The following is a 14,986-nucleotide window of genomic DNA, read 5'->3' on the forward strand; positions in this document are numbered from 1 at the left end:
GCTTCTTACCTCAGTATACCATAAAATAAATTATTCAAATGGTTTAAGGCTAAACACCGCCAAAGGTTAAAGGTCATAAAGGAAGTCTGGGATTCTGAGTCGCGGGGTTACGACACCTCCAAATATGACCTTTCCTGAGTTAAAATGCAAAGAATTGCAACAGGAAGACCCCACCCAGAATGCAGCAGAAGCAGACCTGGGGGGCCCAGCCCCTTTCCGGAAGAGTCCACAATTCGGAATTCCTCTGCTCGGCTCTCCAACTTGGCAGCGGTATTCCTGTTCTGAAGGAAAATGGAAATGGAGTTTTCAAAAGCTGGTGATCAAAAATCATTGGCTACTGTAGTACCGATTGGTCAGATCTTTTTCTATCCTTAATACCATTTTTTTGTGGTTCAGAAATGAGCTTTGACGTGCTCATCTGCAATTGTTTTTGAAAATCACCGTGACAAGAATGTCTCTCCCTTTGTGAAGGACAGGGGCTGCCCTGTTTCTCTTTGGGGTTGATTTAAATCTTGAATTCCTGTTACAGTGTCCGTGCCAAAATTCAAGGGGGAGATTAATACAGATATATACCATGAAATTTATGGCTCAAAAATCCGATTCAGGCTTGGCTGGAAAAAAAAACAAAAAAACTTTCCAGCATGAGGATAACTTAAACCATGCCTCAAAAGTCTGAGGGAAGTGGTCAAGAGAAACCTCAGTGTTGTGGAGCCGAGTGGAGAACATTTTAGCGTTACAACTAGGCTAAAGCAAGCAGCTTGCTGCAAAACGTGCAACATAGGACGGAGTTGCAGAACTTCTACCTGCAGGAACGTGCAAATATTTATCCTAAGCTGTAGCGTAATTACAGACTACTCTGTAAGTGTCCTCTCTGAGTCACTGAAATGTTAAAATTAATGGACATTGTTATTATAGTCATAATTTGCGAACAAATTTGATGTTTTATTGCTGTGCAGTTTTGACATTACTTAGTCTACATTTTCTGTCGAATATGATAGTTGTGCACAGACATTTCCTCTAGGTTCAGTGTTCTTTTTGCTATAATTTAGCCTGTCGTGTTCCGTTAGAGGAGTTTACACAGTCACCGTGCCCAGAATGTTTGGAGAGTCGTGTTTTCTTTTTTCAGGAGAACGTGGAACATTCCATCAGAAATGTAAACATCCATCCAGTTCCTGTTACAATGAGAGAAACAAATATACTCTTGCAAGAAAAAAAGGGCACCATGTGGTTTGCACAGGGTGTTGGATATGAACTCTTTCACCCTGGAAAAGGGTTGAGGGTGGCTTCAGAAGAGTCTCGTCGATTGAGATATGAAGAAGCAGAGCGTGTCTTATAACTTGCGTTATGCCTACTCAGAGAGTGTTGTGTAGAGTTAGTACTTTTTATGAATATATTAAATAGTGAATCATTAAGAAAAACTTCCGCTTTACTTTTTGTGGGGTGGGGGCTTCTTGTTGATAGTTGATGATCACGTTTGGGCATAACTAATTAGAACAGCGTAAAATGCTAAATCACTGGAATTCCCCGGTCAACTAGAAATGTTTTTAAAAAATCTTTTGTTCCTGCAATCAGCATATACTAAATGTATTATAGCTTGTATAATGTTTATGTACTTTTATTTCTGGATGTATTTTACAATTTTTAAAATCAGTATGTAATCATACACTGTTACTTCGCACGGCTGATGGTAATATCCTGACCAGGGAATTCTCCTGGTGCTACATGTCTGTTGATGATTGTTAATTTGTTTTTCTTAAATGTCATTGTGAAACCAAAGGCAAGCTACCACACGGTGTTGCAAAAGAAACTTAATTTCTATGCTGGTCTATTCTTGAAATTTGCCGAAAGACAAGCCATTTTTAAAATGTTTCTCTCTCACCGGGGACTAGCTAATGGGAATTGGCCACTGTGCAGGGAACCTGTAGACCTCCATGTTTATCCTGTAGAGGGGGGCGGGGCTGCGGGGCAGACCGTGCTGCGCTGTCTCCTGGTGATTTAGTGCGGTGTGCAGAGACGGGCGAGGTGCCGTTACTTCACGGAAAACAGCTGGAAGGCGGAGCGGCGTGCTGATGCGTAGCCGCCCATCCTGCGCTGGCTCCGCCCCGCGATCAGAACACAGAACGACGAGACCGAGCGGCGCTCTCGGCCCTCCTGAGTGCCTGGGCCGGGGGAAACCGGGCGTAAGTCCTACCCCGGATCGATCGGGGCGAGTGGCTGGCGCAAGCTCCGTGGAAACCTGGAGCTGGAACGTGGAAGGTGTCTGATGGGAGCACGTCGTGCTGTTTCTTAGACACTTAGCAAAGGGTTGCATGGCCTTGTTCCCCCCCAGCAGGGCAGCGGGTACAATCCTTAAAACATGTCACAAAGTGTCGTCTTCCTCCTCTAGGGTAAGCTCGGCAGAGTGTTGGAATATGTTCAAGGACCCTCCTGTAATGTGTCACGCCACCGGTGAATTCTGCCACAGTGTCGCGTCACTGCGTGAGGTGAACATCGTGCTGGAGTGGGACTAAGCTCTGGTCTGGATCTACACAGTCAAAGTGGCACATCAGAAACATGCAAAAGCACAGAAAGCTTTTTACCCTTAGAAATGACAGAGGAGAAGCTGCGATGTGCAGCTGTAGTGAGTCTTGTGTGCGGGCAGTGGAGAGAGAAGGCCAGAGACGGGCGGAGTGTGGGAAGGGGAGAAATCTGATTCAGTAAAGCTATTTTTTCATTTTTTACATCAAGGGTCGCTTTAGTTCAGCAGGCTGTAATCAATCCTGGGGACAGCATTTCGTGAGTGTGCGGCTGGTGAGAACTCACGCATACATCTCTCATCCCTCCCCGCCTCTGCCTCTCTGTCTCTCTTTTTCTGTCTCTCTTTTCTCTCACGATTTGCACTAAAGTGCTTTTGTAGCAAAATGACAACTATTTGCCGCAAGGTCGTATGTTTGTGCATATATGTGTGTCCCTCAGAGGACGGCAAGAGGACACAAATTGTACTGGTGCGCAGCAGTTTGTGTTTTCCCTTTCGTAAGAAGGGTAGCTCATCCGCATCAGGTGCGGGGACTTTTATTGTTGGCACATTCAATCAGGAAGTGTTTTTCTATTTCAGTTTTATTGTCTTTTTTTTCTGGAATCCAGGATTTTTTTTTGTGCTTGCTGGTCTTTATGGCTAGGCAAAGCTCGCTGAGTCTGTACCTCGCCACGGTGGTTCTCAGTATGTTGTCAGTCATGGTAGACGGATAGTTTGGTCCAGTGTGCTGCCTTTTTTTTGGCCTGATAAAATTAGATTTCCCTTTGTGATTTTGTTTGAGGTTCCCAGTAAGCGCTGGGCTTGTACTTTGTTTCATTTGTGTTGCAATTTGTTGATTCTAGTTCAGTTTGTAGCTGTTTTGTTCTGATTCTGAGCCATGGAGGTGTTGGTATGTGTCTGTGCGTAAAGAACTAAGGCTCAGGGCGAGCTGAGAGGGGGTTGTTTTCTTTGGTCAACTCTTAGTATTACAGGGCTGTGCATTGATCTGAGTGGGGGTCAATATGTTTTACGTGCTTCCAAAATTTGAATGTCCTCTTCGCTGGATCCTGAGGGCCAGTGAATGTCTCTTCCTGAGGGGCTGGCTGACTCCCCATTGTTCTGCAGTAGGTGGCGGTATTAATCCACTGTTGAAATGTGTCCGTGTGGCAGTGGCATACAGTCAGCGGTGCTATTAGTCTTAAACGACTAGTGACAGCTGGCGAGTATGATCATTTTGAAGGACAGAAAAACAGCGCAACTGTGGATGTGAAATGGTGTTCATGTTGTAGGTAGATAGCTTGTAAGTATTATGTTAATTGTATATTTGTTGGATAAGTTCAAAGCACTTGCTAGCTAAATAGATTCTATTTTGGTAAATGGACTGCATTTATATAGCGCTTTTATCCAAAGTGCTTTACAATTGATGCCTCTCATTGACCCAATCACACACACACACACACACACACACACACACACCAACGGTGAAAGGCTGCCATGTAAGGTACCAATCAGCTCGTTGGGAGCAATTAGGGGTTAGGTGTCTTGCTCAGGGACACTTTGACACGCCCAGGGCGGGGGATCGAACCGGCACCCCTCCGACTGCCAGACAACCGCTCTTACTTCCTGAGCTATGTCGCCACATATTTTATAGATCAGTGGCTAGTTACAAGCAGCTAACATTTACTGATGTGCTGAAAGCTTACCGGTGGCCATCTAGCTACTTAGCTAATGTCCATTTAATAGTGAAGCCAGGTCAAGGTAGGGCGATCACCATACCTTTGATTCATAGACTTTTTTTAATTGATTAAAAAATATAAATAAAAAGTGATATAATTTTGACTTTAAATGAAGATACTCCCACTTTAAAGTCAAAATTATATCACTTCTTATTCATGTTATCAGTTTTTGTTCATAAATGGTACTGGACCCTCGTTTCACATACAAAAAGTTGTGGGTCAGAGGTTCCAGTTCTGACAGACAGTGCTCCCCACAGGCTTTATCCCCATTCCGGCTGAACTCTGCTTGCCTAGGCTTGTTTGTATCTTGAAAAGTAATGGGCATTGGTCTAATTCTGCCCAGTTGTGTTTCTATGTACTTTTAAGGTGTGTTTACGGAATTCTACATGCAGGATTTCACTTGGAGGTTTTTGCCATTTGCCAAATTTTTGACTGATGTGTGGACCCCACTCCTCACTGGCAGAGTGATTGATTCAATTATAGCTTCAAAGATTTTAAGCCAAATTCAAATTTGAGTCTGTACAGAAATGAGTTGTTTTATGACGTAGAAGGCCCTGTGTATGTTATCCCTTAGTTCAGTCACTGCACTGTTGACACAGTCTCTCTCTCTCTCTCTCTCTCTCTCTCTGCAGAGGTGCAGTCTGTCTGACCGCGAGTCGCGGCTTCTCCCTGCGCCTACGGGACCCCAGCGTGGGGGAGTGACCGCCCTCCTGCCCGTCACCTGATCACCCGGCGCAGGTGCCACCCCAGCCGGCGGCCAAGATGGGCAGAACTGCGGTGAAAGGTAACCAGGCGCTTTCGGCTTCTGCAGCTCAACTGCTTCCCTTCCTCTGCGCCGTAAATCATAACTGCCATCCTCGCAGATCTCAGGACGGCACGCACGCAAATCTGCAAGTGTCGGGACAGCTTGTGTTAAGTTCCGTTTACTCAAATATCGTCCGGTTACTCAGCGCAATTTAAATAATGACCGCTGATGTCATGAAATTGAAGTGAATTTTGTGAGCCTTGACATTTGAATAAGTTCAACTCAGCTCTTTGAATAGATGAAGTAGGCTTGGTGCGAGTTGAATGATTCATGGAAACATGACTCTTGATACTTAAGTTAGAAACGCTAAAACCGGAGTTGTTTTAACCCCATAAATCAAAGGAATTTTAAGTTAATTGAGGTAAACCAATTAAGTGGCCTTAACTTAAAAAACAATATTGTTTTGGGTTAACTTATAAATGTGTATGTACAGTATGTCCTCTTGATAATTGATTGATTTCTCTCAGTAGGAATAGTAAAGAAAGGTGATTTGCAGAGATTCAAGGCAAAACCCCTGACTTGTTTTCCCTAATGGGCTGAAATGAATATCTGATACTTACCGTCGTGATTTGAAGACACACAGTCGTATTAAACTCCTTCCTGCCTGCTGTGGCAACATCACCGCATGACCTCCTGTCTACAGAACTCGAGTTTAACTGAGAAAAACAAATACTGCACAAAAGGGGAAAATAGGACCCGGCTTGCGCTGTATATCACAAATATGCGCATTCTAACAATGACATGGTGTTTTAGGCTGGAGTTTTCCTTTGATACTTTTGTTGCAGTTTATGGGTATAACTGAGTATAATTCAGCTAGTGTCAGATTTTTCACTTCATTTCAAGAACTGATGTGTGCTATTGGGTGTGCTTGAGTATCTTTTGTGCTCTGCTCTTTCTAGACCCGAAAGACAATAAAAAAGAGAAACCTGGCAGGAGTAGCTCAGCAACTGGTCCTCCTCAAAATAAAGGTACCTTATTCATTAATTACTTAATTTTGATGAGTATATCACGTGATCATAAAAATTTCGAACTTTTATCCAAAGGTTAAACTGACAGGGCTAAACTTGTTTGGTGATTTCTTCTGGAACATTGACTTTGAGTGCCCTCTGCTGTTGAGAAAAGGACATTGCATATTGCCCCACTGTCGTGAAATTGTAAGTGCACCAGGCACCATTGTACATTAATGTACGGGTCATATTTTAATGCTCTTATGCCTGCCTGTAGAATGTCAGTGGAAAGGCATTCTAATCAAATATCTGCTAAATATGAAAATTGGCTTTAGTTCTTTATTTTCATTCTTTATTTAAGTGTGCAAATATAAAAGGCATCCTCACCCTCACCGATTTTATTTTAAAGAGACATTCAGTTGGGAGGAATATCTGAAGGAAACATCTTCCACACCTGCCCCTCCAAGTTGCTTCAGACAGGTATGTTTCATCATCAGAGTTCAGAGGTCGTGTCACTACTGTGACTCATTTGGGAGGACAACTTTCTCTTTCTTTTTGTCTGTGTATCACTCTCTCGACCTCTCTTTTTATCTTTTTGTTTTTGTTTCTTCTTGCTGTCTCTTTGCCACTCTCAGCACCTTTTTCTCTCTGTGTCCCTTTCTGTTTTTCCTTCTCCTCTCGAACAGGTCATTTATTTTTACCCTTGCATTCTGCTTGCTTGTTTCCTCTTTTCGGTCAGCTGATGCTTAGCTCATGCCAGCTCTTTGTCCCCAAGTGACCCCGCCCCCTCTTTGTCTGTCACTCCAGTCCAGGGTGCCGCCTACCAATGACTTCAAAATGAACATGAAGCTGGAGGCTCGCGACCCGCGAAACTCCACCTCCGTCTGCATCGCCACGGTGATGGGCCTGATGGGCACGCGGCTCCGCCTACGGCTGGACGGCAGCGACAACACCAACGACTTCTGGCGGCTGGTGGACTCGGCCGATATCCAGCCGATCGGCACCTGCGAGAAGAACGGGGACATGCTGCAGCCGCCGCTGGGTGAGGGGCTGCCCCACAGCATCATGGGAAACGGGGAGCTGCACTGTGGAATCATGGGAAACGAGGACCATTAGGGCAGGGTGGCTGGGGGGCAGGCTAAACTAATCTTTGCTTTTACAGAATGTGGAATTTGTGTGGGATTTACTGAAAGAACACTTCTTTGTATACATTTTTTTACAGAAATAATGCTAAAATGAAATTTCACTTTTTTGTATTATAATTTAAGTGTGAAGTTTTTGTTTACTGACTTTTGTAAATGATGTATGAAATCTTGTTGGTTTACTGTTTTGGGATATGGTGTGAGTGTGAAAGGGGGTATAAGGGGGTACAATCCCCGAGATTGTTACTGCTTCCATGTCAGGTTATCCACTAAATTCTGAGTTGGTAGTGCCGTCCCCGTAACAGTATAGTACTGAGAGTTGGCGCTTTTCTTGGGTTCCATTTTATGACATATAGTACTTGTGTTGTGTAACCCTCCTTTTGTATGTTTCATTGTGACAGCTGTGAAGAGAGGTAGATGTGATGGGTGTGTTTTCTCTGTAGGGTTCAGGATGAATGCATCCTCGTGGCCCATGTTCCTCTTGAGGACCCTCAGTGGAGCCGAAATGGCTCCTGGAACAGCGTTTAAAAAGGTAAATGTCGCCACTTGAAATACGAGTTCTAATGTGCATTACATACAAAAAAAATTTTGATCATGTGGTTTGCATGCCAGTAGAAAACAAAAATCTGCTGTAGTATTAATAATGTATGCATACATACGTACATACATACATGCACACATACATATGTACACGTACATATACATACGCATACATAGACTACATGGCAATGTGGACACCCCTTCTGATTAGTGAGTTTGGCTACTTCAGCCACACTCATTGCTAACAGGTGCATAAAATCAAGCATTCAGCCATGCGATCTCCATTGACTAACACTGGCAGTAGAATAGGTCGTACTGAAGAGCTCAGCGACTCTCAACGTGGCACTGTCATAGGATGCCACCTTTCCAACAGGTCAGTTCATCATATTTCTGCCCTGCTAGAGCTGCCCCAGTCAACTGTAAGTGCTGTTATTGTGGAAACGTCTAGGAGCAACAACAGCTCAGCCGTGAATCGGTAGGCCACACAAGGTCACAGAATGGGACTCCCGAGTGCTGAAGTGTGTAAAAATCTGTCCTTGGCCTGTCCTCGGTTGTAACACTCGCTACTGAGTGCCAGGCTGCCTCTGGAAGCAACGTCAGCACAAGAACTGTTCATCGGGAGCTTTATGAAATGGGTTACATTACATTATATTACAGGCATTTGGCAGACGCTCTTATCCAGAGCGACGTACAACAAAGTGTATAACCATAACCAGGAACAAGTATGACGAAACCCCTAGAGTGAAGTACCGGTCCAAGTGCAGGGAACAACCGCATAGTTCAACTTGGACCCTGAAGGTTAAACTGATTAACACTAACACAACGAGAACGGCAACAACGCAGTCTAAGGAAAAAATACAAGCAGTAGTTAAGACAGTTAATGCACCTAAGTCACCTAGGGTTTCCATGGCCGAGCAGCATACACAAGCCTAAGAGCACCATTCACAATGGCAAGTGTTGGCTGGTGTGGTGTAAAGCACATCACCATTGGACTCTGGAGCAGTGGAAATGCTTTCTCTGGAGCGATGAATCACACTTCACTATCTGGCAGTGTGATGGACGAACATGGATATGGTGAATGCCAGGAGAAAGCTACCTGCCCAAATGCATAGTGCCAACTGGTGGAGGAGGAATAATGGTCTGGGGCTGTTTCTCATGGTTTGGGCTAGGCCCCTTAGTTGCAGTGAAGGGAACTCTTAGAGCTACGGTATACAGTAACATTCTGGAGAATTGTGTGCTTCCAACTTTGTGGCAACAGTTTGGGGAAGGCCCTTTTCTATTTCAGCATGACAATGCATGCACAAAGCAAGGACCATAAAGAAATGGCTTGCCATTTGGTGTAAATGGACTGGACTGCATTTATATAGCGCTTTGGTATGGAAGCACTTGACTGGCCTGCACAGAGCCCTGACATCAACCCCATCCAACACCTTTGGGATGAATTTGAATGCTGATTGAGAGCCAGGCCATATCGCCCAACTCCAGTGCCCAACCTCCCTAAGGCTCTTGTGGCTGAATGGAAGCAAATCCCGGCAGCCATTTTTCAATATCTAGTATAAGGCCTTCCCAGAAGAGTGGAGCAGCAAAGGGGCAACCTATTCCATATTAATGGTTTTGGAATGGAATGTTCCACAAGCCACATATGGGTGTGATGTTTGGGTGTCCACATACTTTTGGTCATGTAGTCTACATGCGTACATACAGGCATACATACATAATTGATTGATTGCACATTGATGCTGCGCTCCATTTAGCAATAGACTGGAACAAAGTGGTTCAAAGTGTTTCCATGTGCATGAGCGATAGGTGTAAGGACTGGGACGTGATGCATTGTTCCAGTGCAGCGTCTCATGGCGATGCCTCTCCTGTGCTCTCGTGCAGGAGCCCGCCAGGCCCCCGCAGAACGGCTTCAAGCCGGGCATGAAGCTGGAGGCCGTGGACAAGAAGAACCCCTACCTGATCTGCCCCGCCACCATCGGGGAGGTCCGGGGCGACGAGATCTTCGTCATGTTCGACGGCTGGAGGGGCGCCTTCGACTACTGGTGCAAATACGAGTCTCGGGACATCTTCCCCGTGGGCTGGTGCTCCGTCACCAAGCACAGTCTGCAGCCGCCCGGCAACAGCGGTGAGTCCCGTCCAGCAGAGGGCGACAGAGCTCGTTTCTGAGCCCTCCCAATCCCTTCTCAGTTCCTTTGTGTGCAGCATAATTGACGGACATAGCAAATGTAACAAATTGAGCTTGCAGTTATGCATCTCACTATGGTGTGGTATTAATTGCAACAACAAATAAATGTGAACACCTATGAGAACACTTCATATATCTGTGGAAGTGGATTAGATCAGTTTATTTTATAACAAAGCCTCCTTTGTTAGAAGAGGATTGTAAACTTAAATTATGGTGACTCCTAAAAATGCAATAGATTAAGATTTTTTGAAATCGTCAAAATGATAAAATCTCACGTGTGGTGCATTGCAGTGTTTTGTAAATGTGTCAGACAGGAGTTGTCTGGTTTCTGTCCCAGGTTGTAAACAAAGAGTAGTGCGAACTGGCAAATTACAGAAGCCACGATTATCCCACTCGAACCCAAGACCTGGTCACAGCCCGGCCTGGTACGGTCTGAGAGATCACTATCAGCGACAGCTTTGACTGACACTGGGATGTTTGTGTGCCGTAGTAGCAGAACTTTGCCATTTTCAATCACATTATTTTTATGTTGTGAGGAAATAAACATTCTAGATGTGCAACCTTTTTATTTCAGTGAAATTGCAGCCAGCTTGGTAAAAAATCAGTAACATGATGGCTAAGTAATTGAAATAAATTAAGTAACTTTGCCATCTGCGTGTTATTTTTTGAGAAAAGCTTTTTTTTTTTTTTTTTGAGAAAAATCCTTTTTTCTTTCCCCACAAACTCTTGGCCTCTCAGCTCTGAGTCCATTGGAAGCCAGTATAAATGGGAAGTAACTTCACCATCCACAAATCCAGTTTAACAGTTTGTGATTTGTCAGTGATTTTGTGTATTTCCTATAATAAGATACGCAATGTTAGAGCTCTGTACCAATGTTGTCTCCACACAGGCTTGTACAAAATGGCAGTCAGTCAAATATTAATAAGCAGCTCATTCACATGAGCAAGTCGCTTAATATATTTCTTTAAAGGATTTGTTTTCTGTGAGTCTGCCATACATTTACATAAGAATACTTAGTGATGAGTATGGGCCATTCAGCCCATCTAGGCCCGCCATTTGCCTACAAAAACAAGTTGAAACGTGTTAGGTACTCTGTATGCGGCAACACGGCCATATGCTTATCGTTTATTCTGCTGCCATAAGGGGTTTCGCACTATTTGTTCCGAACTTGACTCTTCTGTTTTAAGCACTGATTATTTGTATGATTCATTTGTATTTAAATATAAATGTCAGTGGCGTATGGCAAGCGACTGGAGAACTTGTCAGTTTAACCATGTGAGGCCCCCCAACAAACCAAACGAGAGATGAGATGGCAAAGTGAAACACTGGGCCAGTTTCCTTGACTGAATGTGAAAAGTCTTGGGTAGCATTGCTTTTTTTTTGTTTCTATAAAACGTGTCACTGAGTGTTTAGCTATAACTTTGTATCAGTTTGATATCGATAATTTGGTAAGCAGACAGCTTTTTTGTATGATTTCTTTTCATAAAGGCCTACAGAGTGTATGCTTTCTGTATGAGAGTAACGTTTTGTTTATTGTGTACGGGGGAAACAATTTTGTTGCGACAAAAATACTTCAGTTTAACCGTAACTTTAGCTATAGCTTTATCTCTAACTTTGAGTGGCCTGTAGCTGCTTTTGTTTTTTTTTTTTGTTTTTGCTGGTGAGTGAGTGGTTTGTAATGGAATGTGAATGAATTTAGCACGGGCAGACGCTCCAGAGCCGTGTGACGGGCACTTGCTTTCCGGCGCATTCCACGGTGCGCTGGAAGTGCCCCGGGGCGTGCTGCCTGAAAGGGGGGGAACCCGAAGCGGCTCCGTACCAGGTCACGACCCGCTCACGCGTGACCCGGGTTCAAAAATATGAATTCTCCTTCAGGACGCCTACCTGGGGGCCGCTGGAGAGGCCAGGCCTTTTCCCCGGGTCCGGCTGATTAGAAGGAGCCCCTGTCAGCCTTTTCGGGGGGGGTTCCGGTGAGGGGGGCGGCGTGTTTACCAGCAGAGATGCCGTTTGTGGGATGCTGCAAACGACCGCATTGCATTCAAACGACCATCGTTAGCGTAGTCGTTAACTCTCTGAAATTTCAACAGACGAGGTTAAAGGCTCCATTTGTAGTTTTTTAAGTTTTCAGATTTGATAATACAGTGCTTTTTTTCGGGCTTTTTAGGTTTAATTTTAAATTACAATTGGCCATTCAGGTTTAAAAAAAAAAAAAATTATTATTTAGTCTTTTTTTTCTCCATAATTTGTGCAGTAGTGGTTTTTGCAGGAAGCAGATTTGACGAATGTGGCCTAACTGTGCTAGTCTTGGTTAGTTTGATGTGCAAAATATCAGTCTCAGCTTTTCTAGACCCTTCTCTTTTGTGTCTCGTGATAGGGGTCGACACTCACACTCGTATATCCAACCCACACACAAACACAAAAGCACACTGCCTCACACTCCCTCAGGTTATTCTGTGCAAGGGGGCTAATAAGACCTCTATAAGCTCTAATGTGATAATCTAACCCAATGATTTCAGACAAGCTATTTGTATCCGTTTCCGTGCTGTGAAATTGTTAGGCCTTAATAGGTTTAAGGGAAATCTCTTGAATTTTCCTTAGACTTGGGGGATAAGCTGATGAAAATAATTTTGGTCCATTTTCTAAACGTATCCTTTCTCTTTAGTTCCCTGCTCTTATCGAGTACCCTGCCAGAGCCACAGAACTCCTTTTTTTTGAAAAGGCTCTCACAATCCGCGCAAACACAATCCGAATTAGAGCCGTTTGCATATCTACTTTTTTTTTTGTATGTATGCGTGCGCTCTGAAATTGGTTTAACACCATTAAACCAAACCAAGACCATTGATTCAAGGTCTTCTTTTTTTTTTTTCTTTCTTGAAATAAGATGGTGGCAATTATTCTGGCTGTGTTTTTTTTGTAACTAATTTCCCCCCGCCTTCTGTGAGACCCACCCACACAGAAATGCGTGCACATATGTTAACTCCCCTCTCGAGCAAACAAAGACCAGGACTGAGCGCGATGTTGACCCACGCGCCACTCACCCATTATGGAGCTGCTCCCCTCGCCCAGCCCTGTTGATTGTCACGTCCCTCTTGGTTTTTTCTCATTTATGTTTGGATTTGGATTTTTTTCCCCCCCTCCATTACCCCCACAAAGAAAGCAGTTACTCAATTTAAATGAATTTTTCACGATGATAATTATGTAGTCGAATGGAAAGAAGTCTTATTTTGTTGTGAAAGTATCCTCCATTACATTATTGTATTTTTTTTGAGCTTGAAGATAAAAAATGTAAAAAAAAGAAAAGAAAAAAAAACAGTGAGGAGGGTTTTTTTTAGTTGAAGTTGTGTTCTTGTGTTAGTAGAGCGATCACTAAAATCTGTGTGCTTGCTGAGTAAATGTGTTGGATTTAAATGCAGGATAGCACACCTTTTGTCTTTGCTTGTGTTCAGCTGTCTGGAAAGTGCCCGGGGTGATTTCAGTATTCCCCTGTAATTTAACACATGTAATCTTATTTCCCATTGAAATCCGTTTGATGTTGTTGCTGTTGCTGTTGTTTGTGTTCTTGGGTGTATATATTCAACCATGCATTTGAAAATAACCAGACTGCCTTTACATATTTGACCCATATACAAAAAATATGTGCAGACATTTAGTTTGGCTTTCAGAGAAAAGTAGGTGCCTTTCAGGGTTGCGTGCAACATTCCCTTCCTGTGGGATTATATTATAAAACATACAACTAATGAAATGCACTTACACACACATTGTTTTTTGTTGTCTCTGAAGTACACCCCTGGTTTGTTGAAAGAAAGGGCTGTTCTCTTTTGAATGTAATCCCTTCTGCTTTAGTGTTTCGTGGTTGTTCCAAAGACCTTCGGTCTGCACTTATTGTACGTCGCCCTGGATAAAAGCGTATGCCAAATAAATGCGATGTAAATGTAATGTTTAGTAAGGGTGTGGGGACGTTGGTTTGAAAGTGACCGAAGTCCCTGGAAGTATAAGTGATATGACTTGGGTAAACAGACCCAGACTGGATGGGGGACGGTATATGTGCGTGTTTCTGAGGGTTCCCATTGGTCGCGTCCCTCCGGGCCAACGGTGCGTTTGGTGTGTTTACAGACCGCTTCCTGTGTTCATTGTCCCCGAACGCCGGGCGTCGGAGGGTACTGGGTGACGCGGGGATTCGTCTTCCTCCACGCGGCATTTCAGTTGTTAGCGAATGTTTGCTTTCTTCCGCAGAGGAAGGGCTTTAATTACCCCCCCCCCCCCGTCTTCCAGCGCTCTCCGTCCCGCGATTGAAGAACGCTACAAATTCCTCGCATTCAGTCGCTGTCTGCGAAACTGTTTGCGACCCCACAGAATGCTTTCCCGTCGCCCTGGTTTTTATCTTGCTTGTTTTGCAGTGGTTTGCCGTTTTTTGTTTTATTGTGGGAATTGACAGTGAGTCTTTCTGTTCGCTTTGCCTAGGGTTAAAGAACAGCGCTGAATGCACAGTTTAAATGCTCGCAGAGTTTTCCCCGATTCATTGCTAACTGTTTTACACAGACCAAGCCGACTGAAGCGGTCCCCTGTTTTTGGTTCTGTCCTGTGGACCTGACGATGGCTCTTTCTTCACTTTTTTTCTACACGTGCAAGGAAATGCCTGGGGAATATTCGCAAACTTACAAGTGCAAAGTATGAATTGATGTACAGAAATACTCACAGCTGAAAAGCTGTTTTTTTAAGTTTAGCTTTTTAGGTTTGATTTAGGTTTGTGGTGTGTTTCGGGCATTTTTATAGCAGTAATAACCCACTGACCAGCACGTTACCCCGGCCGAACTTTGAAAGTGAGTGAAACACCGTCTCATTTAAGCCTTCATTCGATGATTTCTGTGCTGGCGATGGACGCAGGTTTTAATGGGCTCCTGGTAAGTAGCATCTGTGCTCTTTTGAAATGGAACATGTGGGCTTGTGGAGTAAGGAGGTCGTCTTGAGACGTGCTGAAAGACCTCTTCCCCTGGAGTGGAGATGGGGGGGGGGGGGGGGGGGCAGGCAGGGGAGGGGTCGGGGAGGGGGTACACACATGCCCCCTATTCCCAAAAAAAGTCCTCTGGTAGATGGAGCCAAAATGAATCGGCTGCATCAGAGTCGTTTAAAGAACGTC

General features: G+C 44.2%; 1 protein-coding gene across 5 annotated transcripts in view; it reads left to right on the forward strand.

Annotated features, from left to right (window-relative positions):
* Nucleotides 1–14,986, forward strand: part of scml2 (Scm polycomb group protein like 2) — a 64,228-nt gene that overhangs the window by 17,303 nt on the left and 31,939 nt on the right. For all 5 annotated transcript variants that reach the window (XM_064327081.1, XM_064327082.1, XM_064327083.1 and 2 more), the window contains exons 2-7: nt 4,863–5,014; nt 5,935–6,003; nt 6,392–6,462; nt 6,790–7,024; nt 7,568–7,656; nt 9,546–9,789. In XM_064327081.1, coding sequence (XP_064183151.1) covers nt 4,993–5,014; nt 5,935–6,003; nt 6,392–6,462; nt 6,790–7,024; nt 7,568–7,656; nt 9,546–9,789 — 730 coding nt within the window. In that variant the 5' untranslated portion in view covers nt 4,863–4,992. The remainder of the gene's footprint in view (nt 1–4,862; nt 5,015–5,934; nt 6,004–6,391; nt 6,463–6,789; nt 7,025–7,567; nt 7,657–9,545; nt 9,790–14,986) is intronic.

The sequence above is a fragment of the Anguilla rostrata genome, chromosome 3, assembly GCF_018555375.3.
Source record: "Anguilla rostrata isolate EN2019 chromosome 3, ASM1855537v3, whole genome shotgun sequence".
Taxonomy (NCBI): Eukaryota; Metazoa; Chordata; class Actinopteri; order Anguilliformes; family Anguillidae; genus Anguilla; species Anguilla rostrata.